General features: G+C 39.7%; 1 protein-coding gene across 5 annotated transcripts in view; it reads left to right on the top strand.

The window, feature by feature from the left end:
* Window positions 1–24,593, top strand: part of PIEZO2 (piezo type mechanosensitive ion channel component 2) — a 440,944-nt gene that overhangs the window by 235,356 nt on the left and 180,995 nt on the right. For all 5 annotated transcript variants that reach the window (XM_072828696.1, XM_072828697.1, XM_072828693.1 and 2 more), the window contains exon 5: window positions 15,127–15,289. In XM_072828696.1, the coding sequence (XP_072684797.1) occupies window positions 15,127–15,289 (163 nt within the window). The remainder of the gene's footprint in view (window positions 1–15,126; window positions 15,290–24,593) is intronic.

Genomic DNA, 24,593 nt, shown 5'->3' on the forward strand with positions numbered 1-24,593 from the left:
GAAAATGTTGGTTGATGGCCACTCAATGTATTTGATAATAAACTAATTAGTTATGACTTGCATTTGCAAAAAACATTGAGCTGCAGGGCAACACCCAGCATGACATACAGAAAGCTAGAAGCAGATTAGTAGAAGTTAATTCCTCTTTTGGCTGCTTACTATGAGACATTACTACAAATGACAAATGCTTGTACTTCATGGCATTTGCAGACTGTCACATTGACGAATGAGAGCTGCTCTGCCTCAGAAATGTGTGTGGATTAGATTCATAATCCTTACACTTGAGATCAAGCAAATGGACACACTGAGGCTGCGTATCCTCCAATAACCTGGAGTCAATCCCCAACTTCCAGACCGAGTAGATTTTACCTGTTCCCCATCTTGCCATAATTCACAAGATCTTTGCAAGCCAATTAGTAGGAATGTGTCAACCAGGGCTTGTGGGGGACTAGAGCTGCTCAGTGATGCAATAAAGAATTTATTCCAGAAACTAGACTGTATAAACTGTGGGCGGAGCTAGGGAAGTGAAGGTCTGAGGGGAGAGACAGAGGTGACCTGGTGCATCAGAGAAGTGGGCACATCCAGATCTTGAAGTGGGACCTGGTGAAAAGCTTCTGGAAAAGCCCATGGGAAGCTCTGTCTGTGCATTCACCCAAGCAGGTGGTACTGGGCCTGGTTCCCTTGGCCGGTGGGGACCAGCTTCTTGGAGAAAGGGCTGGGTGTGGAGTGGAGGAGAGGGACAAGGGGACTTGTATACACTTCTCCTTTAGTCTGTCACTGCATTCAGCTCCAAGAAGACCACAAACACAGTGGCCCTGCTTCACTTGCACTCTCTAGCTCACATATGGGTATCTTCTAAGACATTACTGATTCAGAACTCTGCAGGGCAGGGTCAGGATTCCAGAAACAGCCTCACCTTAACCAAGTTGAGGCAGCACAACCCAGGAACGAGGAGGTTCCTCTAAACTGCAGATTATTAGTCTATATACCTTTAACCACTGGCTCCAGAAACCATACTGTAAATGCTCATCATTAATTTCTCCAATCTGCAGAGACATTATAATCACATTTTATCATTTGAAGGGGTCAAGCATTTGGTCCAAGGCCTGAAAATAATTCATTATCAAAACAAAAAGATTGCTCAATCTGACCTCACCAAACTACTCTGACTTATATTTAAATAGGCTGTGGTTTAGATTAATTTGCGGCTGTTTTCCTTAAAGATTGCTCAGTGGTACTTTGTTCAGTAGGCAAGTCTCAGATTGGGTGGGTGGATGGGTGGGTGGGGACTGAGGGAAGGTGGAGGAACGTAAAGCAGATTTGGAACTCAGAGTATTGTCTGTGATGGCAGTGCCACTGCATGTATGGGCTGACCCAAAGGTATCGACATCTCTCTTTCCTGTTGTTGCTTCTTAAGTCTCCCCCGTATCAAAAATCAGTGAGATCCCCATCTTTCCTGGCTTCCCCATCTTTCCTTCCTCCCCTTTGCAATCAAGCGTTTAGATGTTGGTGTCTGCAAAGTGTGCCTTTAGGGTAAAGGGCTGCCTTGATGTGCTGGCTGCTGCAGCAGGCCAGTGTGTGGCAAAGCTAGGGAGTGGAAAGAAGGCCTCTTGGAGGTGCTGGAGGCAGTATCCTCAGTGACCCTGTGCCAGGTAGATGAGGCAGCTGGAATGAGGCAGGTGGTGTGGTTTGGAAATTAGTTCCATTAAACCAAAAAAAAAAATGATTGAGCATATAACTAAATATATAAAGCATAATGGGACCTGGGTTTCTCACTATCTGAAGGAAGATTTATAAACATGGAAGGCAGAGACCAGAAAGAATCCTGAAGTGTTGAATTAAAATGGAAAGTATGAGAATGAATTTGTGTATTTTAAAAATATATGCACACAGAAAGATACAGAAATTGTTATAAACATACATTTATGTGTGTTAAAATAAACGCACCTCTCTGTTTACAACCCTGTTGAGTGGGGTGGCCCAGAAACAATGAGCATGCCAAGCACCAGACTCCTGAGAACCCAGTTCTGAATACCACACTCCACTGAAAGAAGAACAGGGCTCTGGGTTCCAGAGGGTAGAAGGACTGGTAGAAGAGGAAATAGAGAATGGGCCTGAAGCCTTACTGTGACAGAAAGTAGGAAAATGCTTAATGAACCAAAAGGATGTCATAGAAGCCAGCTTCCAGAGACTCTCCCAGTTCAGAAGCAGTCTGAGTATCAAAACCAGTAACAGTAGTTTCAAAAAACAACCTATCTAGTAAACTAGGAATTCATGGTCCACGTTGATGTCAGTTGGCTAAGTAATTAATTAACTGGGGATAAGGCATAAAGTGCTTTCTTGGAGTGGACACCAATTAATAAGGAGCGGCACAGCTGACCACCTTTGGCAGCCATCATGATGGTTGTTGATCCTGGCAGGAGTTGCAGATGATGGCTAAGGTTGGTAGATGGAGGTTTGACAAGGAATGGGATTATTGTAATTTTGAAATATCTACCCACAAAATATGAGCCAAATACAAAGAGGAAAATGGCAATAGTAACGCAACCAAATGATTCAGGTGGGATATGTTGAAATGACGTGCCCAGTTTGGCTATTGTGGACATTGCTACTATGAACATTGGGGCGCAGATGTCCCAGCATTTCACTACATCACTATCTTTGGGGTAAATACACAGTAGTGCAATTGCTGGGTCATAGGATAGCTCTATTTTTCACTTCTTGAGGAGCCTCCACTGTGTCCTTTGACAGATGAATGGATAAAGAAGAATATTACTCAGCCATCAGAGAAGACACATACCCATAATTTGCTTCAACATGGATGGAACTGGAGGGTATTTTTCTGAGTGAAGTAAATCAGTTGGAGAAGGACAGTCATCATATGGCTTCACTCATATGTGGAATATAAGAAATAGTGAAAGGGATTATAAGGGAAAGGAGGGGAACTGAGTGGGGAAAAATTAGAGAGGGAGACAAACCATAAGAGACTCCTAACTCTGGGAAACAAACAAAGGGTTGCGGAAAGGGAGGAAGATGGGGAGACAGGATGACTGGGTGATGGGCCCTGAGGAGGGCATTTGATGGGATGAGCACTGGGTGTTATACTATATTTTGGCGAATTGAATTTAAATTTTAAAAAATGTAAAAAAGAAAAGAAAAGAAATAACATGCACCCCTCCTGGTACACTGAGGACAGCATCATTTATCTGGTGATTTTCACAAGAAGCACGAGCCAGGTTGAGGAGCATCTTACATAATGAAGACTGTACTCAGTCACTGCCCAGGGATGAAAAACGTAGAATGACAGACTGAGATCTTGTCCCAGATGGAAGGAGACTGAGGAGACTCGACAGCTAAATTGTTTGTTCCGTTGATCAAAGATTATTGGATCAATAAATGATATAATATTTTGACTGGTTAGTCTAGATTTTAATCACTCGGAAGTTTTTTTATATTCTGAGGTCACCCCAACCTAAATTGTTAACCCATAAAAATGGTAGTATGCTATGCCTGATAGGTTAATAATACCCATGAATTTGGGTTAATTGATTAAAGCTCCATAGGGTTTTCTCGTCTTATTGTATTATTCTCGCCTCTTCACAGGAAGGTCAATTTCACTGATTGGAAGTAAGAGACAGTCAAACCCTCGTGTAGCCATTCATACACGTCCTTATTTAGAGAACAATTGATTATGCTACCTTTGCACGGTCAGGATACCACGGGCGTTGAACAGATGTCACTGGGCAGGCAGTGCCTCCAATACTGGAAATGGTGGGGGTGATGTTTGTGGTAAACAGGCAGGGTTTATGTTTGCTGAGTACCTTTCACTTCTTTTAATCTTTCCTTGGGTGCATACCTGTGTTGGGTTAACAATGGGATTGATAAATATTTTATTTTTGGATTAATTTTATTGTATTGTTAACTATCAGTGGTTTATCCATTTCTGATATAAACTTATGCAGGGAGAAATAATTCTTCTTACTCATACTAGCATTGTTGCTTCTATATTTAAGTAGATTAACCCAGTGTAACATTAGGAGTTAATTTAATATTGTTGGAATTAAGTCATATTAATTGTTGAGGTTGAACGCTTTCTCAATTGATGGTTGCTTTTAGGCCAACTATGGTAGTATTAATATATACTAAGAAAGGTTGTATCCTTGTTCTAAAAAGCTCTACCTTTTTAGATTATATTTTAAATTTACATTAAAATTCTAATTTTTAGGTAAATTTAAAGTTGAACTAAAATTCTGTTTACTGTCTTGAACAGAAACATGTACCCTCCCCAGGAACATGCAGGAACACTGCATGTTCCTGGGGAGCTTCCTGGCCCCAGAGGAGGAGGAGGCATTGTCAGCACATTTGCTGGAATAAGAATGGGGTCTGCCTTTGGATGGTAGCATGTCAGTGTCGATGTCCCGAGTGGGAAGAATGCATGGTGGTAATGCAGGAGAGTCCTTATGTGGGAGTTCTCAGTGGTGCAGAGGGAGGGAGTGACACAGATGGAAATATCTGGTCCTGATACCTGGTCCTGATTCATCCCACACAAATGCACAGAGCATATCAGCCCACCCTCCTGTACCCAGACTGAGCTCCTCCTTGCTTGATTTAACCATATTTGCAGTATGTGTGTCAGGCACGAGTGCAGTAAGATTAATGTGTCAGTCCCTCAGGCTGCTTGCTGTTTGCCCATTCTGTCTCGTTTAGGGTTTTCTTCAGATCCTGGACTTATTCTCCAATGGATGCCTTGGACTTGACATCTCATTTTCTCCCTTTCTAACCTCACACACTTGAATAGGAATAAACACTGGTTCTTTTTCATCACACCCCACTGCTCTGGCCACTCCCAAGTACAGCTTCTTCCATTCATCCACAATTTGCCTGATAGGGAGGTGGGTAGGGGTACAGCAAGCACCTGTGTATTGTCATGGCCTTATAAGGGATGTAATATTTTTTCTTTTATGGTATAGGAAACTGAGAAGTTAAATAACTTGCATACATACACGTAAAATCAAGTGGCTTATAAATAATGGTCAATAGCTCCTCAAATACCTTGGCATTGGTGTTTGCGTGTCTAAATGACATTCAAGGTCATCCCTGGCCTGGACCCTACTACCTTTCTTTTTTTTTTTTAAGATATTTATTTATTTATGAGAGAGAGAGAAAGAGAGAGAGAGAGGCAGAGACACAGGCAGAGGGAGAAGCAGGCTCCACGCAGGGAGCCTGATGTGGGACTTGATCCCAGGACTCCAGGATCACGCCCTGGGCCAAAGGCAGGCGCTAAATGGCTGAGCCACCCAGGGATCCCCCCCTACTCTCTTTCAAGCCTGTTTCCCACCATACATTTTCATCTTGTGGATCACAACAAAGTCAATTTTATTGTAATTCCCCAGCCACACCATTTCTAGTTCAGCTAGCCTTCAAACCCCATCTCAGACTTGGTCAGCTGAGAGAACAGTCCCTATTGCCTCCTTGACATACAGAGTCAGTTCTTCCTTCTCTTTTGCTAACACTTCCACACATGCATAATGTTGTGTTCACCCATCTGCAGGAATTCATTTGCCTCCTATCAGCTTCTTACTATACAAAGACCTTGCTGCAGGCAGGTGCCGTGTCTTTCTCAGTCCCGTCTGCCTAGGACCTGGCAAAATGCCTGTGACCTGATACATGCTCATACATACTTGTTGAATTAAATTAGCAGGGATGGGGTTCAATTCAAGGTCTTCAAGTCCAAAGTTCATGCTGTTTTCTTTATTCCACATTCACTTCCAGTAGTGACACACAAAGCCTTTTTGCTTTATTTTCAGGGCCAGTGTTTATGAGGAGGATAAATGTGCTACTTGGTTGCAGCCACCCATCACATGTCTTACTTTCTTTTTAACAAAGTGAATTTTAGTTCATTTTTTCCAGGCTTTCAACACAGTAATTCAGGCAAGAGGGAACACCTGATCTGGCATGTTGTGTCTACTGCCAGTGTAGTTTAAGGATGGAGATTTCTGATGGTTTTTAATGTTGTTCTTGTAACCCCTATCTCCTCCAGAACCTGGTAGCTCACCAGCTGGATAGTGTGACCCATGCTTTGTTTTTAACTTGGAAGGCAAGTCACTTTAGGATATGCTCCAGGTGCTGCAGCTCTGTTTTTATGAATGTTATGATGGAGTTTTCGCTTTTGTTATGAATAAATGATGTGGAGACTCCAAACAGTGATCTATAGGAATTAGTGTTGTTGATAGAGGACAGACTATGCTCGGCAAGATCAGAGAAAATAAGAAAAGGACAAATCCAAGAGGCAGGGCAGATATAGTTTCCCAGTAAAGAACAGAGGACAGCTGGAGGCAGTTCTGAGGTCGCTGCATTTTTATCATTATTTTTGACAAACAGTAAGAAAGGATGTCTGAGAGGCTTTTGCCAGGACATTTCCTTGGTGATGGCCCTGTCGTGGTCACAAAATCAATAAAAAGGAGGCACAGGAGAAGCTCTCAAATGCTTAGAGAAGTTGACAGGAAGGGAGACCAGTGGATAGAATGGATGATCACTTACAGAAATGTTTCTATCCACAAGCTCGAAAGAGCACGCACATTATTTTTGAATGGGACAAGTGCCGAAGATGAGGTTGAAAATTCAAAGTAATAGAAACTGCATTAGCAAAAATCCAGAAGTTGGAAGGAATATGACCTTACCGTATGGTGGTGAGGCCCCTAGAAGAAGACAGGTTTAAGAGGAACCAGAAATAAGCTTAATGATAGGGAACCTTGAAATCAGGTAGAGGATTTTGGACATGAAGTTTTAGGGTATTTTTTAGAATTTTGCCCCAAAGAGTCACACAGCAAAAGGAGTGAATTTTATTGTTATTTCTTTGGGGTTTTGTTTTATTTTGTATTTTGTTTGTTTTAGTTGGTTTTTTTAAAGTTTTTATTTGAATTCCAGTTAGTTAACATATGGTATAATATTAGTTTCAGGTGTACAATTTAATGATTCAATACTTAGCTACATCACCCTGTGCTCATCACAGCAAGTGCCCTCCTTAATCCCCATCTCCTATTTCACCTGTCCTGCTACCCCAACTTCCCCCCTGGTAACCGTCAGTTTGTTCTCTCTAGTTAGGAGTCTGTTTCTTGGTTTGCCTCTGTTTTTTTCCACCTTTGATCATTTGTTTTTTTTTTTTTTTCTTAAACTCCACATTTGAGTGAGATCATATGGTATTTGTCTTTCTCTGACTGACTTATTTCACTTAGCATAATAGTCTCTAGCTCCATCCATGTTGCTGCAAATGGCAAGATTTCATTCTTTTTATGACTGAGTAATATTCCATTCCAACCAGCTCTCTGGGGGGAAAAATACCATATCAGCAGCATTTGCCAGCTTCCATGACGTAAATACTCCCACGGTGGTCAATTTCCAGCTAGTAATAAACATTGTCATTGAGCACAAAGCTGGAACCAGCAAGCTCCCGCACATTCCTGAACGGCTGAGTACATAAGAATAAATTTGGAAGTCTCCTTTCCCTTTTCTTTTCCCTCCTCTTCACTTCTGTGAATGCCTTCATCAAAGTAAGAACCTTAGGATTCTCTTAATTGTCCCTCTGCCTCATAAATAACAGAAGTGAAAAGCCATCAATATGATCATTTGAGAATGAAGTGTGTGTGTTCCAAATACACACACAATAATTGGAAAATAGCAATTTCTCACAATGAGATAAGTGGATTAAGATATTCTAGTGTTTCACCTTTAGGATAAAAACAGTCCTGCCACTAATGTAAAAAAAAATACTGAAAATCCAGCATCAACTCATACCTTTAGATAATTAGAAATTGGCATGCAATTGCTATTTTAGTGGTAGAAAAGTTTCTGACTTCACAGAAGTGAGCTATTTAATAGGCTTCTCCAATGCATCAACAACTGTGGAATCCCTTGATTTGAATATTGAAAGTAATTCTTAATAAATAGTACATTTCTTATACCTTTCTTCCTTTATGTGAAATTTAATACTTCTTTATGCAACTTGCTATAAAGTCATATATTTAATAAAAAGATAGCCTCCATACATATTTTTAAGTTGAAATCAGGGTTTTATCTCTTACGTTAAGGTTTTACTATTAGATATACATTCACTTTGTCTGTTCTTAAACTGATTTATGAAATCTGAGTGACTGATGGACCTCAATCAAACAGAGTACTTAAGCTTAAGAAAAACAAAAGTAGTCCGACTCTTCGTGTGTGAACTTCAGAGGCCACCAGAGAACTAGATAGACCATACTAATAGCTTGCATTCATTTAAATAATGTTCATTGATATTTTCAGCATTTATTGGAATTCCTTTGAAGTTAACCTTTCTACTAACTCTGAACCAAAGGACTTACCTCCCAAAAAGAGTTGCATACATGAAATTATTCTTTTTGAACTTCTGGAGAGGACTGTGGTTGCATTTGTACCTGGATGCTGCTTCTCAGCAATACCTAAAACTCCAATATTTTTCTTCTTTCCCAGTCTGATGCAATTCACTGCCCCCTTATCATGGATTTTCCTAGTTGAAATGAAATTTTTGAGCCAGGAAGACCCTAAGAAATCATTTTGTAGATGAAAAAACTGAAACTTGGAAAAATGAAGTGGTTTGCCCATGGAAATACTCACATGCTTCACTTGTTCTCTGGACTTTGCCAGGAAGGATGGTGATTGTATTTGATTAATGAGTCATACCTAATATAATCATGTTCATTAGAGCATCAGTTGATCATTATCCTCTGAAACCATAACACTCCTAGAAAAAAAAAATATAGGCCATAAGCTTCTTAGTGTTGAATCTTTAGATCTGACTCCAAAAGCAGAAGTAACAAAAGCAAAAATAAACAAGTGGGACTAATTGGAACCTAAAAGCTTCTGCACAGCAAAGGAAACATCAACAAAATGAAAAGCCAATTCAACAAATAGGATAAAATACTTACAAATCATTTGTCTGATAAAGGCTGATATCCAAAATATATGAAGAACTCAAACAACTCATTAACAAAAAATCGAACAATCCAATTTTTAAAAATGGGCAGAGGATCTAAGTAAGCATTTTTTTAAAAAAGCCATACAGATGGCCAATAGGCACACGAATACAGTCAACATTACTGATTATTGGGGAAATGCAAATCAAAACCATAATAATATGCACCTCACACCTGTTAGAACGGCTATTATCAAAAAGAAATGAATGTTGAAGAGGATGTGGAGAAACTGAACCTCTCTTACACTATTGGTACAGCCACTATAAAAAAATAGGATGGAGGTTCCTCAAAAAACTAAAAATAAGATCATGTAATCTATAACTAGCTTTCCACTTTGGGGTATTTATCCAAAGAAAATGAACAGAGTAATATGAAAAGATATATGCACCCCTATGTTCATTGCAGCATTAGTTACAGTAGTCAAGATTTGGAAATAGTATTCATGGATAGGTGGATGTTAAAGAAGATGTGATGCACCCATCTCCCCCCCCCACACACACACACAATGGTATACTATTTGGCCTTAAAAAAGGAAGGAAATGTTGCCATTTGTGACAAAATGAGTGGACCTTGGGGATGGTGTGCCAAGTGAAATAAGTCAGACAGAGAAAGACAAATGCCGTATGATTTCACCTCTATGTGGCACCTAAAAAAACAAATCAAAGGAACAAAGAAAACAAAACTTATAGAAACAATATATTGGTAGTTATCAGAGGGGAAGGAGATGGGGGTGAGCAAAAAGGGTCAAGGAGGGATCAACTGTATGGTGATGGATGGTAATCAGACTTATTGTGGTGATCACTTTGTAGTGTGTTCAGATATCAAATTATTATATTGTACACCTGAAATTAATATTATAGACCGATTTTACCCCAATAAAAAAGTCATTATTTTTTCCAGCTAAGATCATTGAGTTCGTATTTTTAGGTTACAAACAGGAAATTTAGGTAGCATGACTATTCCAATTTTTTAAAAAAATATTAAGTACTAAAAGATATACCTTTGTACCTAACAACTGGCTTTCAACTGGTTTATGAACTTGAACATTACCAATATTTTATTTTTGGTATCTATATAATAGTTTATTGTATCCATCTTCCCTACCCAGAAACATGTGTTTGTCATTTTCATGTCATTCTTTGCTCATGAATCCCTAAGTGATCTATATTCTGTACTTTTGCTTCTTCTTCTTCATTCCACATTACATTTATGAGATGATATATCCATATTCAGATGCATTACACATGTTTTGCACTATTTTATTCATTTATAATATTTATTTTATTTTGTGGAGGTATACTAATTTAATCTATTCATTTTCTTCTTGAAGGATATGTGGGTTATTCTCAATTTCCAGCTTCCTCAATTCCTTTTCAAGAGGTATAACCACTCTCAACAAATAAGATCAATGTGACTAGATCAAGATTGGAAAGAAAAGATTTGCCCATTTAAGAGAACATGATGTTTTAAGCAGTTTAGCATATGCTTTTATATATGAAAAATATAATTGTTATATGCCTGAAACACTAGGATAACATTTTTAAGGGAAATGTAATATATTGATCTCATGAATTCATTAATACAAGACTCCTACCCAAAACCTGGCTAGCATGATTTCAAATGTAGAATTTATTTGAAATAAAATTTAATTTACTGTTAAATGCTCTATATGTATACTTATAATTAGTTCAGAGAACCTTATACGAAGATTTACTCCATGCAATGCCCTGTCCCTAGACAAATCTAATTTATTCTCTTGACTTTAGTCAACAGATATGGAAGGAAACTCTCAAGTGTGCCCCTTCAGCCATGATTTCTCTCTCAGGCACAAATCCCATATGTGGAATAAAATATTTCTAGCATGAAATATTGCCTCTGCACTACACCTCACACTTACCATGAAAACACGGCCTCCATGGCCCACTTCCTACAACCAAATCACATTCTCACCTACAGTCTCTCAGTTTCCTTGCTGATTATGTTCCTCCCTTACTCCAAATCTTTCAGTAATTCTAGTTATGTGGATTCTTTGCCAAAATCCAAGTCCAAACTTAACCCATCTTTTTTATTTTATCTCCTTTACATGCCTTCATAACCAACAATCAATTTCCAGGACAGTGTTTGGCATGTTGTAAATGCTTAATACATATTTTTTAAATAAATCAATAAAAAATTCTGCCAAATTGAACCATTTAATGTTCATTAGATACACTTCATATCTCTTGTTCTTGAAATGTTTTTTCCAACATATGTATTTAATGAAACCACATATATTTTGTGATTTATATTTTCTAATTTTGACAATTACATCTTTGTGTCCAAGTAACTGAAACTACTCATGAACTCCTGATCTCCAGCTATTCCCAGGCAAAGCAACATTTCTTCCTGTCTGGGTTTGTATTTTATTTTTCCTGAATGAAATTATCTAAATGAACTAAAACACCTAATTCTTCAGCAGTACTTTGCACAAACTACTGCGATACAAAGTAAAGTGTAAGTATTTAGATATAGCATTTATTCTGCTGGCCTTTACTCTGTGTGCACTGTACCATATATATATGCATATATACATATATATACATACATAAACATACATATATGTATACACACAACATGCAAATTGAGTATACATATATAGTTCTTGGATAGAGAGAGAGGAAGTAGACAAGAAGCTCTCATATGGTAAGTAAGTGAGTGACATAAAATGTTAAGCATTTTATGATCAAGTATGTGCAAGGTATGGCAGGCTTCTAAAGGAGGAAGTGGTCAAGGAAGGATGATGGAAGAGCTTCCAAGTGGGGATGTGAAAAGTGAGTTTGAGAGATGAGGAGACTTTCTGCTTTCCCCCTTATTGGTTTCCAGTCTATCACATGAGAAGAACTGGATTATTTCTAGTTACCTTCCAGCTTCATAACTTCAATATCTTGCTGAGTCAATGGATGGATAGTTGGATGATTAGATGAGAGAATGGAATAAGATGCCACTGACTCCAAAAGTTATCAGAGACGATTAAACATCAAATTTGTAGGGATTAACTGCACTTTAGGATAGTTTCCAAATTATCCATTCATTTAAATAAAAAATGTAGACCAGGAAGTAGACTCTAACCCAACATTTCCTAAGACCTGGTCCGTGAACACTAGCTCAGTAAAATGTGATAGGCATCAGATAAAAATTTTAAAAAATGAATTTTGGTCAAAATAATTTGGGAAACATAGACTTAAATAAATTCAAACTTCTTATTTTACTACAGAACTCCCAGGTTCTTTACTACAATAATATGCATTGTGATTTTCTAACACTTATTTGACCAAAGACTTCTTTTTTTCTTTTATCTTGCCTTGTTTTGTTTAATACACAGCATTTCTGAGGACTAGCATTCTAACTACTGTACTTTAGTAGACACTGGTGTGAACAATGATGAAGGAAACTTGATTGATAAAGATGATCCCCAAATGATATATATCAGTTAGACTGTGACGTGTTCATTGTACATGCTTTTCATTATATTCTTCAAAAGTTTCTTTGTTTCTGCAATGGTAGCTCTATAAATGCTCTGCTTTGTTAACTCAACAAGCCAAGAGTAGTAGTTAATAGGTTAGCACCTCTGTGGCTGAATGATTTCATTGCAAATCGGGGTCACAGCCCAATCCTTGATCCAGTAGCTGAATTCTATCACAGCGAGTGGAGTGATTGCTTTTGCAAACAGCATTCATTTACTCCCATAATATATGTATGCTGTGAAATGTATCTTTTGGGACCAAGAAACACAAAGCTGAGACTGTTGTCTCGTAGTGACTGTTAGCAGACTGGGAGCTTAATGCAGTCCACAGATGGGAAAGGCATGGCTCTGCTCTGGCTTTCTAAGTTTCTGTGCTGTGGGGCAAGAAGTAGCTGAGGCTGCAGCTGGAGTCCTTGTCACCTTTCCTTTAAGAATCTTTTTCCTCTCAACTCTGCTTGGTTGGTGCTTTTTTGTACAATGTCACAGTTCATTTGTTTCCCATGAAAGGGGTGTAATAATCTATTCCCCTAATCCACCTGATTAGGACAAGTGGCTCTCCTGACCCTAGCCTCACACAACAAACATCCACTGAAGCCTGTCCTTTGTGTTCTGGTCTCTCTCCTGGATCCTCTCTTTCTTCTCATTGTAGTGATATTAATTTTTGTTTGCTCTGTTTGATCACCTTAAAAGTATACAGCAAACTTCTACCTTTGTCCTATGATAAAATCAATCATTAAATCTCATTGTTATAAGTGTAGTTTGAAGTTTTCCTAATTGAATTCTCTTCCTCTTACCCCAAATGAAAGGAATTTGCTATTTTTAATACCTCTGACGCAATCATATTTGTTTTCATTTATGGAGGTAAAGAGATCTCTTGCCACTTTCATGTTTCTCTGTTCAGAAGGGTTTAGAGCCATGTATAAAATAATGAAGCTTATGTGGGGCATGCTCCCTTCCAGACCATTAAAAAAAAAAAAAAGCAAATTACACTGGTCTGAGTATTTTTTTCCTGAAATATCGCAGATGAGAAGGTTCTTTAAGTAATTAATATTTAACTTTTACACATTATTATAGTAATAAATACATGGAAACATTCTAAATGTACTACAGTAGTGAAATAGCTAACTGCTATCTGATCATGAACATGGTGATGTTTAAAAATCATCAGTGAGTTGAAAGCTATTAGGGGTATATTAAATGAACTAATAATTTTCCAAACAATATATAATATATGAGCTTAGCATTGTAAACTCTCAAAATGCATGTCGAGGCACAGAGGAAGCTTGGAAAGGAAAGCCATGAAGGTACATACATGAGAACGCAGTGGTTGAGAGCATTAAATTTGTGCCTAAAGGGAGCTTGAGTATACTACTCTCTCTTTATCTGTATGACTTTAGGGAAATAATGTTATTGTTTGTAGCCTTAGTGGTTTTTTTTTCATAAGTATAAGGAGGATAAAGAACAATGCCTAACTCTTATGGTAGTTGGTTGGATGAAATAATATGTACCAAGCTGTTAACACAGAGTGATTGCTCAGTTAACGGTAGATATTATTAACAGTGCTTTTATTTACCAAAATGTTAACAATGGTTATTTCTAGGTAGTGAAGGGTCTTGCCATTTATTATATTTTATGTTTTGTCAAAATATATAATATACACAATATAAATGAATCCAGTATATATTTGATCATACACATGCCTAGTCCCTAAACAAGCTTTATCTCTAATAAACGTTGAGTCACTTTCATTTGACTCAAATGAGATAAAGACAAGGAGTAGTATCTCTTTGTCACAGAGGAGGAATGTATGGCCATGGGAAGCCCCCCAGTAGAATGCTGCTCGTCAGTGTTGGGGCTTACATTTGAACCCAAATATTCCAATTCTAAGTTCACTGTCCATTCTCCAAGATTAAAAGAAGAAATGTACTAGATCTGCCTTTTTTGGAACAGTATGGAAAACAAAATCAACTACGTATTCAAAATAATGGAGAGGTCTTACATTCAAGGATTGCTATAACATTTTTTCTGTTTTCCCTCCAGCTTTGATTTACATGTAAGGTAAAATATTTCTAGGCTGTTAGTATGTGTCTAGTTTTTAACTGCTTCAGCTAGATTGCTGACAGCTGTGTCTGGACTGCACATGTGGCTTATTTAATAACAAATGTGGTTCATTAGCATGTTTTAGAAGTGACAATTGGCTTAGGATTCTTTATAGTACTTCTGAAACTCCAGTGAAACCCTGGTACCTTCCTGAATCTTAGTAGATTACATAAGACTCAGAGGTTGATGAAAAGCTTTCTTGTACCTTCTAGGCAGAAATTGAGTATTGCTTTTTTATTTTTTTAAGATTTTATTTATTTATTCATGAGAGACGGAGAGAGAGAGGCAGAGACACAAGCAGAGGGAGAAGCAGGCTCCATGCAGGGAGCCTGATGCAGGACTCGATCCTGGGACCCCAGGATCACTCCCTAAGCCAAAGACAGATGCTCAACCCCTGAACCACCCAAGCATCCCAAGTATTGTGTGTTTTTTTTTAAACTCATTAAGGAGATATGGGCATACTTTAAGATAGTTCAACCATAGAAATAGAAAAATGACTAAATTTCCTCCCCCTCCTTTTCTTTCCCTCCGTAGCTTAAAGGGAGCTGATGCTGGCAACGGGATCAGAGTGTTCGTGCCTGATATCGGGATGTTCATTGCCAGTCTGACCATCTGGCTCGTCTGCAGAAACATTGTTCAGAAACCAGTGACAGAAGAAACAGCACAATATAACTCAGAGTTTGAAAATGAAGAATCGGTAAATCTGACTTCATGCATCTATCCTCCTTCTTTGATTCCTGAGGGATTTAACCCTTACAATAAGTTGTGTAAAAGTGAAATGTGCATAGCACTTAAGCTTTGGGGTGGTTGGCCTCAGTGTTAACAGTTACCTTGCACAGAGCCCTGGTATAGTTCTGATGAGTAGGCATCCTCATCCACACCTTGGTCATGAGAAACCGGTTCAAGGAGCATGAGAGCTGCCCTTCATGAGACATTCATCCTGACCTGGTGTTCTTTTCACTCTCATCTAATATTATCTCAGATGGTTAACCTTTTAAATTTATATTATAGCCCATTGTCCAGATACCTTAGTTATCACAAAATAATTTGAGAAAAAGTAACACCTGGTAATTTTAGGAGAAAAAAGCAGTTCCTCCCTGAAGGAAAGCTTTCTGGTCTGTGCACCTTGCTCTTCAGAGTGGACTCGTGGTAGCATGTTTTGATGAAGTTCTTTTAAAGCATTCCAGAGAAAAAAATAGATATACTTTTGGAAAAATGTAAGACTTGGAAAAAGATAAAAATAATGAGGAAAATGTGTGTTAATTTTTAGCTGTGTGTTTTAGTAGAAAGAGTTTCAGGCGGATCAGAAAACATGTTAGATCTCACTAGGTCAGTTAGACAGCTCATCACGGTCCCCAGATCTGGTTCTGAACCCTGCTCTCTATTCTAGTGACTGTACTTCCTTATGTGAGTTTCAGCAACACTGATGTGAAAAGTAATTGATTTGGTAATTGAAAGATGAAATTTATAACGAAAAAAATACTAAAAAGACTTACTCTGTACATTTGACATAAGACACAAGTACCAGATGTTGTTATTCAGAGGTTTTGGCAAGAATTTTAACCTGAAGAACTGAAGTTAATTGAAAGAACTTACTTTGAGAGTGGTAATGACAAGGAGATCAAGGAAGACAGTTCTCAGTTATGGCAAATGAACTATGTGCCTCACAGATAAGCAGCAAATTGCCTTGTATTGTTATCAAAAACAAAACAATAAAACAAGGATATAATTCAACAAGTTATACAACAAATCTATCAAAGATTATAGACATTCTAAATATTAATTATTTGGGGTTTTGAAAATACTAAATATCATTATTATGCAGTTGAATTTCTTCTCATTTAAATTTGTTTTGGCCTCATTTAGATATTAATTTCCATTCACCTAGTTCATTCCAGCCCACCAGGTGGCCCTGAAGGAGCAGGCTGGTGTGTGAATCTTTTGAGATGAGTCCACAAGGAAATATTTCTTACTTGTGAACAATCTGGCTTGAGTCTGAAAAGAATAGAAGCCATGGCCAAAATAAGTAGGAGAATTTATTTTGTTTTGGAAGGCCCCAACATATTTTCTCCCTTTTATAAATCTTGACATTTGCACTGTAGAATGTTTGGTTTTGAGGATCCTTTGAAAGAATAGTATTTGCTGGCATTGTTTCTTCTTTCATTTATCTCAATGGAGAAATGGCAAGATTAATCCATTGGTGCCTGGGAGAATTTCTTTTCAAATCCAGCGTTGTTTTAAACTAGTAACTAATCCCTGGAGAAGATGGAGTCTTTCCTAATATTCCTCAACTTGATAATGAGGCTCAAATTTGCTGTTTTAAAGGAGATTGCAGATCCCAGGATTCCCCTCGAAAAGCCCCAGGGGAAGTCAGCGGGTAGGAGAATCTTGAACTGACACATCTGTGGTCTTGTTTACCTGTTCATTACAATTCAGAAGCAGATCTACAAATCATAAACTGGGAGAAAGATCCCTAATCTTAAATCTTAAAAAAATGAGTTATGTTATGAAAATTGAATTATGTAGGAAAGGGTTACGTCTGCAATGAAGCACTTTGGGATTTCACCAAACTGCTGTTATATTGTATGTTTCTGTACTACTAGCTCTTTCTAGCTATTTATTCAGATTTCAGGCTTTACTTTTTTTGGGAAGCGAATAGTATTCTAATATGTTATTAATTCAAATTTATGATAAATGAAATGTTTATTCAAATAGGAACTTTAGTCATGACTTGGTCAGCTTAAATAGTCTAAGTATGAAGCATAAAAAGAATATTTCAGTATAAGCATCCACCATCTTTTAAAAACTCATGGGTGCAACATTTGGATCCTGCCAACATTATTTGGAAATTCATATTGAGCCTCAAAACCTGTACCTTTCTTCATAATACCTAATGTCCATTAGGCTTCTACAGCATCTGCATTCTGGCACATAAAATCACCAACGGGGCTATACCTCAAGTCTCAGCTTTGAGGTTCAAGTTGCTGTTCTTTTTTTTTTTTTTTTAATATTTCATCTTTTTTTTTCTTTTTTTTTAAATTTTTTAAAATTTATTTATGATAGTCACACAGAAAGAGAGAGAGAGAGAGAGAGGCAGAGATACAGGCAGAGGGAGAAGCAGGCTCCATGCACCGGGAGCCCGACGTGGGATTCGATCCCCGGTCTCCAGGATCGCGCCCTGGGCCAAAGGCAGGCGCTAAACCGCTGCGCCACCCAGGGATCCCTGCTGTTCTTTTTTTAAAAATATTTTATTTATTTATTTGAGAGACAGAGAATGAGAGAGAGTTTACCAGCAAAGGTGAAGGGCAGTGGGAGAAGCAGACACTCTGCTGAGCAGGGAACCAAATGCGGACTCGATCCCAGGACCCTGGGGTCATGACCTGAGCCAAAGGCAGATGCTTAACTGACCGAGCCTCCCAGGCACCCCACTATTCTTTTTTGGAAGAGCAATAAAACAAAGGATGATAGAATTCGATCTTTCTACTGTCCCCTTCTAATAAGGCATTTAGCGTCTCCCTTGAGATTTAGTCCAAAATCACCTGTTTTAAGTTTTCTAGATCCTGTCTTTTCAAGCACACAGACATGATCATCTGAAACATGGCAGCATGCAATACAGTAAGAAGCTGGGCAAGTGCCCAGTTGCCCTACAAGCCTTGTGCTTCATGGCTTTTGCTGCCTGTCAAGGTCACTCTCAGGAACCAGGCAAGAACTTACTGTCAGGTGCCCCCCCAAATGCAGCACACTTGGTCCGTCTTCTCTGGGTTAAACACATTGACAGTTTAGGGGAACCTTTCACTGTGGTGATTTTAGATGCCATTAGCTTAAATAAGAAGAAAGTTTTTAATTGGAGGAAATCATTGTCCTGTTGTCTTCAAAAAGCTTCAGGGGCAGCCCCCGTGGCACAGCAGTTTAGCGCCGCCTGCAGCCCGGGGTGTGATCCTGGAGACCCACGATCGAGTCCCACGTCGGGCTCCCTGCATGGAGCCTGCTTCTCCCTCTGCCTGTGTCTCTGCCTCTCTCTTGTGTGTGTCTCTATGAATAAATAAATAATAATAATAAATCTTTTTTAAAAAGCTTCAGAAAAGCTCAGTATTACAGTATGAGCTTCGGTATGAGTATCATAGGGACAAGTTAGCTTTAGATCCATGGCTAAATGTATCCACCACTATCTTTCAGTTACCTGGACACAAGGTGAGAGTATGCAGTCTCTCTCATCCTCTCCTCTGAGAAAAACACACCTGAAGAGCATACCTACTTTATCACATAGAAAGGCAGGGGCGTTATATTATTGGACAGGTAATCGAGTGAACTTTGCATGGACGGGACTTGAAAATGTGCCTGATAGTAAAAACAAAGGAAAGAATAAGCAATCAGGAAGGCAATTCAAATATTTTTAAGTTATTAGACTAAAACTATTCCAAATTAAATACACCTTCATTTCTCTCCCATTCGTTCATCCATTTAACAACATTTAACAGTGCATGCCTATTCTCTGCTTTATTTTTTTAAGAAAATCAAAGCTCCAAAGTAGACATTTACCATTAACAATATGTCTAGATCTATGTTTTTTTTTTCTGTCCTTGGAATATTCGACAGGCAATTTTGTGCATTTGAATTGCAAGTAACACCAAATTGCCCACAAGGGAAACTTGTTTGGAGGGATTGCAGAGCCCAGTGTCCCTTCAGTGAGGGTGGCATGGTCAGGCACATGTGGGATGGGAGGAAACTCTGTGCCCACCTCTGTCACCTGCTCCTGTTGCAGGGAGTCTGAATCTGCCTTACTTCTTTGAGGGCAGTCCTGCTGCCCATCCTTCAACTGCAAATACTCCTGAGATGGTGTTGTCACCAACTCAATGTCATTTAATTCCCCATGTTTCTTTCAAAGTATTGGTGGTGTGTTTGAGGGCAGGAGCTAGATCTCTCACCCTTCCTTCTACCCAGCCTTTCTGCTGACTGCCCACTCAAGTTAATCAGATAACGGTTCACTCAGTTGCTATAACCACTTGGACCCCTTATCCATGACCATCAACAGGTCCTATGGGTGCTACCTTGACATGTTGTCTAACATCTGTTCACTTTCCTATCTCTACTGCCACAGTCCTCATCCCCTCTCTCATCTAGACCTCAAAATAACCTACAACTGGACCTTCCCACATCCAGCTTCCATTCTTGCCCTATTCCACTGATAGCACACACAGCATCTGGATTATCTTTGAAAAATTGTAGATCATATTAAGTCACTTCCTTAGGTAAAACACCTCATTGGATTCTAATTAAATGAGAACAAAATTCAGACCCCTGCGGGCCTTGGCACTTCCTGCCACACACCCTCATCCTGTGCTCTGTCCTACCTCTCCCTTTCTATCTCCCTCACTAAATTATAAGCTCAGTGAGGGAAAGGGTCACATCTGTCGTGTTCTCTGTTGCAGCAAATCTTAAGTTAGCATAGTAGCTTGAGGTTGTACAAATAGTAATACTTATGTGCTTATCAAGTTAATTGGTTCAGCATGGATTAATTAACATGGAGGCTTGTACAAAGCACTCCGAAGTATAAAACTAAAGCAACAAACTGTAAAGCGGTCAGCCCTGGGCCAGGATTATCTGCAAAGAGCTGCTTCTCTCCCAAACTGTTAGAAGATGTGGCAGGGCCAGGGCAGAACCACACATCTGTCTTCAGTGATGTATCCTTGCTGTGACTGCAGAGAAGGATGAGTTTTTATCCATGGGCCTGCTTATTTATTCAGTACCTACTATGTGCCAGAATGGGCAAAAACTAACGTCTAACAGGGACTGTTCTTTTTTTTTTTTTTTTTCGGCTTTTTTCCCCAAGACATTTGTCCTTTTTTTCCATCATGTTTGCTTCTGGAATAACTGGATTTGGGCATTCCAGATCCCAGTAATTAGACATAATCCTTTTCCCTCCTCAATATTCCTAGGATTTTATATTCTTATTTTATAAACTGTTAGATATAACTTGGTTTATTTCCTCCGGGTGAGTGCAAACCTCTGGGGTGCCAGGGTGGATTCCCACCCTGGACGTGGCCCAGTGCTCAGAGCAGAGTTCAATCTCAGGAAAAGTTCTGAGAGGAGGGAGGAACAGGAATGGAGGATGGGAAAGTAATGCTGTGGATTCCAAAGCCACACCAGCCCTGCTCAGCCTTTTAATAGTTTGATAACAAAGACAAACATTTTATTTTCATCTCAGTCCATCAGAAGGTATTATATGGGTCCTGAATCTTTCAGGAAATTTTGGAGCAAAAGGAAGGGCTGTGTGCCTTCAGAATGTTGCTTTTTTATCACTCCCTGAATTCTTTATTTCTAGGGGGAACACGGGGTGTGTCAGTTAGAAGGGCTAAACTCAGCTGTTTCTTATAAGAGAAAATGGATGGTTCAGGTCAGTAATAATCTCTATAACTAGAGACAAACTGATTAGATAGTATCAGGATGTGTTTGTGTGTCTATGTGTTTTAATACAGACTTGGTTTTTTGGTATACAATTAATTGATTTTTTTCAAAATAAGCCTTTAAGATATAAGCCTTTAAAATAATGGTCAGTCCAATTTGGCTGCTCTCCATTATTGTTCATTTCCCTTTCAAATGATGTTTAGTTGATTCTCAGAGACTGGTGCAGTCTCTAACTTGACTTGACTTGAGATGTTTCTGAAGGTTCAGATGCAAGACATCAGAGTGTCCATGAGTCAGGAGAATGTCAAGGGTGGCACCAGGCTCCACTGCTCTTGCACGTTTAGAAAAATAATCTTCCTAAAACAAGTGTGAAATATTGGCTTATCTGTATGATGCTCTACTGTTAGGCTTGTATAATGTATGGTGACATCACAGAGACAAGGCTCTCTCTCTCTCTCTCTCTCTCTCTCTCTCTGCTTTCTCCTGCAGGCACCACAGTGCCTGTAGCATTTGTCTTGTACATGAGGCCCCACACTTGCCTTTCCCTTCTCTGGGCTCTTCTGTTGAGATGAACCCATTCTGTAAAGATAAATTGTTAACTTTTAATAATAAACAATGAATAAACTACTCATGACACTTTAGAAAAACGTTCCCTTTGCCTCCAGATCTTTGGCTCGTTGTTTGTGACTTTGGTACACTCCATCAAAATGTTTTTAATAGCTTGGTTTTAGCCACAAAGAAGAAAGTGGATTCATCTGATGAGAAGTTCTAGGCTAACTTGTCAAGGTTGACAGAAACCAGAAGGAGGTTCCACAGATAAACCTCAATGTATTTTCTAATTAGGGGGTCTGCCTAGCGTATGATTCCAACAAAATGTTTGCAATTTTGCATAGTCTGCCGAGTGTGGAACCAGTGGATCAGCCATTGTGGATGGTAGCCTGTGCTTGGATTCTAGATTGGCTGCTTCAAAAACATGTGGGGGGACACCTGGGTGGCTCAGCAGTTGAGCATTTGCCTTCGGCCCAGGGCATGATTCCCAGGTCCAAGATCAAGTTCCACATCAAGCTTCTTGTGGGGAGCCTGCTTCTCCTTCTGCCTATCTGTCTGTCTCTGTATGTCTCTCATGAATAAATAAATAAAATCTTTAAAAAAAATCATGTAGGGCTGCTGTTTGGTCATACAGATGCCTGAGATTTGCTCCCGAATTTCTCATTTAGGAAGTTTGAGGTGAAGCTAGGTACCTGTCCTCTTAAAGGATCCTGGGTGATCTTCATGACATACCCCAACCCAGGCTGAATCTTTGACTTCTCGGAACTAAGGAAAAATGGATGCTTGTGTTCCATCAAAACTAGCTGTTGGGTGTTCCTTGTCTGAGTTGTGTGGAAAGGCTGCTGGGCATGTGTCAAGTGTGGAGGTGGTCATACAGGGAGGCAGCTGTGGGATGAAATGTGATGGCTGCTTGGTGCTCAGACCTTGACCCAGGTTCTGAGAAAAGTGTGGCATTGCATACATGTAGCATCCCAGAGATGCTACGGGAATACCTGTTGGCACATTTGAAGCTGGCAACTTTTAGCAAAGGCAAGTTGAAGGATTTACATGTCTTCAAATAAGTCTTAGATGTTGACATGGGCAGTAATAATATGGATTTTTTTTTTTTGCCTTTCTAAACTGTAAAGTGTTCTCTCCTTAATTTCTAAGATCACTCTGGAACCAGGGAAATGAAGGCCAGAGTCCAGTTGCGTTCCAATGCCGGGAGAGATTACAACTCCCACAAGCAAGGCTGCGTGTTAGTAAATATATTCGAGTGAGTGGACGCTGTTCCAGAGGATCAGTGTTTATACTTAACCAGATGAATCATTTAGGAGGAGAAAGCCTGCCTGTTAATAAGCAGGCCTGATGTGACTAATGGCAGTTCTGGCCTCAGCCTGGACAGTAGGGGCTCACAGAGGCCAACCTGGCTCAGCTTTGGCTCTCTCTCAGCTTGGCAGGTTTAGAACGTGTTTCCAACTGAGGGCCCCAGGGATTCTGGTACAAAAATGCTGAAAACCCTCAAGTACAGTGGTATGTTTATAAAAGTCACAGGGGCCCCAGTCCCGCCCAGGAGAGGTCAAGGAAATGCGTTTGTCTAACCTCACAAAGGTTCTCCCAGAGAATTCTATTTGATTTAATCTATGTCCGTAGCAAGCACAACTGAATAATAAGCCATTTATTATGAAAGTTAAGAGTATGTTTCTGACTGGGACCTAGGTAGCTCTAGCTGTGTTGTCTTTCCCTGTCTCCTTTTTCAAGTACAGTGACTGAAGGTTTTGTCTGGACTTTCTTTTTTATGTATCGCCCTGTTGTGAAAGGGAAATTAAGCAACACATATCCCATGAACAGATGGTTTGAGTGTGGTAGTGTGGACGCCATAGCAGCACCTTCACTGGATGGATCCCCACAGAAACTGCTCAGGGGAACGAGGGCAGGTGGAAAGGAAGAGCTGGTATAGGAGTGCCTGAGGAGTTAGGAGGGGATACCATGGCCAAGGACACATTCCAAGCATGTCCCAAGGCCAAGAGAGCCTGTGGACTTTGGGTTCCCCCACGTGGTTGCCTGCAGGGGGTGCTTCTAGGGAAAGATGGGAATAAGGCTGGAGAGACAGACTGGCTCCAGGTATGATAGCACCAGAGACATGAGCAAGCTCTGTATTTTCTCTAGGTTATCTCATCACTTTAAAAACCATCTCTCTACCACTGGAATTTCAGACAGACCTTCCCAGTTTCCACCTCTCTCCAGATTTCTATGCCGGCTGCCCTTGTAACATCTCCAACAAGAAAGCCTGAAGGACATCTCAGAACTGAATTCTCCAACCTGTTCCATCCCCAATTATCCCCTTTTTCTCAATAATGACAAAAATACAAAACTGTCGTTGATGCACTCTTCTCTCCATATCAAATTTACTGATGAGTTCTGCCAACTTGACCTTTAAGACATACTGCAAAGACTCAAACCTCTCTTCAGTACCTTGAGCTCCTGTTTCTTTGACCACAGCAATAACCTCCTAGCTGTGGTCTCCCTTGGCATCACCACATGAAACAGACCACGTCATACCCCTCATTATGTGGAGTGACTGGCGATCAAAGTCCTGTTAGAGTGAGTTCAAGAGAAATTAGGTATAGGGGAAGTGACGCCATATTTTTAGTCAGCTCTGGGAGAGTCATTTTGAGAGGCAAATGTGATTTGGAAGGGTGTGGGTTGGAGAAAGTGAGACATGTTTTGTTTGTTGATGGGGAGATATGGGAGAAAGGGAGCACAAGGTAATGCTAGGGTGAGGGGAAGATGCCTGGGACCATACTTCTCCCTGGTGTCTCAGGGAATACAGCTCATCCACAGTCACAGGACAGAGGAACCCGAGTGCCTGCTGCACAAGTGAGTTTTAGGTTGGTAGACTGATGTCCAGCCACAGGTTAAAACCCCTTCTCAGTGAAGTAGTAAGTGGGCTCATTAGCTGACAATGAGGAGGGTGAATTGGTAGAAGAAGAATTATGTCAGGGAACATATGCCTTCTTTCTGGCCCTACCATGGAGTCTTTGACTAGCTCTTCCTTCCATCTGGAA

Source organism: Canis lupus, chromosome 6, assembly GCF_048164855.1.
Source record: "Canis lupus baileyi chromosome 6, mCanLup2.hap1, whole genome shotgun sequence".
In the NCBI taxonomy this organism is placed as follows: Eukaryota; Metazoa; Chordata; class Mammalia; order Carnivora; family Canidae; genus Canis; species Canis lupus.